Consider the following 2,500-nt stretch of genomic DNA (forward strand, 5'->3'; position numbering starts at 1 on the left):
GACTACAACTTATTTTGTTGTTTTATTTTTAGTATTCTTACAGTTCTGAAAATATTGTTCTAAATTATAATTGATTGAAAAAGACATGTAATGATCAAAATGTTATTATCATGAAATTATAACTGTCATCTTTTTACAGCAAATGTAGCAAACAAGTACAAACATCGTCCAGGATTAAGAGTGTCACGGGGATCCTTTGTGTGGGTTTATGTGCAAAGTCCCACTGCTGAGGAAGTCACAATGACAACACCACCTCCTGAGGCTGTTGTTGAGTATGTTCTCAGAAAACAAGAAGAAAGTATGGTAAGAATTTGATTATTAATTTGATTGTTATTGTTTTGTGTGTGCAAGTGCCTAAGTGTGTGCTGGTCTGCCTTTGATTGTGAGTGAGGAAGAAGATTAGAAGGTTTGAGCTTCACAAAATTAATTGTGGTTGGGCATCGTATGTTTGACTATATCATGATTCTTATCTCTTTTATTTTCTTTTTTTTTGTGTGTGTAAACTAAATATGCTAGTATATTATTAAAATTGCTGAAATGAAAGGATGCCATGGAGAGCACATGAAATATATGAAATGATACTGCATTTAGTACATGAAAGTTTGTTAATAATACTGCACCCATTCTAATTATCAGTTGAGAGGTAGCATCCACATCACAGTGCTTTCCAAGGACACATATGAAAGAGACTTGAGATTCATTTGTGAATAGGTGTGGTTGAAATCTTAACCCAATGATGACGGTGTGTCATACCCGTGTGACACGACAAAGTGCTGATGATGGGGCGACGTCCCCGAGGCGATATTACATAGGCCCAGCATAGGGGTTTGCCAGTTCTCGCCGGGTCCGTCGGGATTGGCTTAAGATGTCACAGTTGGAGACTGGATGAGGATTCCCTTAAGTACTGGCTAGAAGTGTAAATGTATATGAATACTAGAGATGTGATAGGGAAGATATTATACATTGATATAATTAAACATCTGTGATGTCTAAATATCAGTGAATGTTAGTGATCAATAATAATGATATGGATGTAAATAAATACTTGTAAATTTATGGGATTTGAAAGGGGGTTGTAGCAAAATTCTGCACCTCTTTCAGGAGAGAAGATAAATTACATATAAATATATTAGGTTGCTGTTTTCTTATTCTTTGAAAAATACATGGTAAAGACTGACAAATTTAAAATGGAACAAGGAGGAGTTTCATAGATTTATTATGTTTAACTGTTAGGCAAGCATATATCTGTACCCCTCAATATTTTATATGATTAATGATTAAGAAATTACCATTAACTTCTTCCTTCTCTTTACAGACTGTAAATCACCAACTGCAAGCAGAAATTAAGAGAGAAAAGGAAACTCTGCTTGGACAGTTAGCAGTTACCAACATTTTGGATGAATATGAATTGATTTCTGAATCTCTTTTAAGTGCCTGGTTCAACTGTGATGATTTAGAATACAAGCCACAGCCATCATTACTTGCTCAACCTCTCTGTGAACACAAGCTCTTCAGTCCGAGAAAATTTCACTTGCTAAAGTGTATTCGAAAGGAATCAGTAAGTAGACACATGCACAACCATACAGTTTATTAGGATTCATTCTATCAGTCTTGGCTATAAGCAGCAAATAGATGAGAATTTCATTGCAAGAGTTATGTATGGGACTTTAACCCTCCTGCGATGAGTATTTTTGAGGGTCAGATCACTCTTGTACAGCATTTTTCTATATGTTTGAATTACAAGCTACTTTTACATACAGTTCGATGACATGTTGTACCCACTGCTAATTAGTATCACTTTACTAATATATTATATACCACAAGTTTACAAAATAATAGAAAATACAAACATCTTACAATACCCAGCCCAGGCTAAACATCTTTAAGATGTGGCTTGTCTCAGAAGGGTTCAAGATACCTTAAACAGAAATTAATTTCATACATTCTCCAATAACTGCAACTTTGTATATAAATCAATGTATTCACACTATCTTTATACCCCTTTTCTTTAAATCGTTAATACCGGGAGGTGATATCACATCATATGACAGCACTTGCCACTGGGGACATGATATCATGTCATGTCTTTTTGTATGACCAGCACAATTTGGTTATTGTGCTTGCAGAGTGTGGCCGTAGACAGAGTGGGTGAATAGCTGAGGAATTAGGCCTGTACACATGAAATACACCAGTCTTAAGACTGGGTGAAGCCAAAACAGCCCCTTCATTATTAGATTAACTAATTTTTCCCCATATCCTTTTTATCTTAACCCATCCACGACGGGGGGAATTCTAGCCTTGAATGTCACAATGCCGGGGCGTTTGAATTATTAGGCCTAAATCAATTGAATGGCTGGCACAATACTGTGCCGCCCGGCCACTAGGCTTTTGAATGAGCGGTACAGTAGTGTACCACCCGTCCAGAGTGGGTTAAGGTAACTGTCTGCCTTTATGCCGATTATCAAAAATAATGGTCGATATTCAGTAAAGATGTTTCATG

At 36.4% G+C, this 2,500-nt stretch overlaps 1 protein-coding gene across 2 annotated transcripts in view; it reads left to right on the forward strand.

Moving 5' to 3' along the window:
* LOC122244265 (ubiquitin carboxyl-terminal hydrolase 48) overlaps window positions 1-2,500 on the forward strand; it is a 129,223-nt gene that overhangs the window by 10,732 nt on the left and 115,991 nt on the right. For both annotated transcript variants that reach the window (XM_043002164.2, XM_043002236.2), the window contains exons 9-10: window positions 140-303; window positions 1,316-1,558. In XM_043002164.2, coding sequence (XP_042858098.2) covers window positions 140-303; window positions 1,316-1,558 — 407 coding nt within the window. The remainder of the gene's footprint in view (window positions 1-139; window positions 304-1,315; window positions 1,559-2,500) is intronic.

Source organism: Penaeus japonicus, unplaced genomic scaffold, assembly GCF_977035675.1.
Source record: "Penaeus japonicus unplaced genomic scaffold, GWHDUDI00000001_assembly GWHDUDI00000017, whole genome shotgun sequence".
Classification (NCBI taxonomy): Eukaryota; Metazoa; Arthropoda; class Malacostraca; order Decapoda; family Penaeidae; genus Penaeus; species Penaeus japonicus.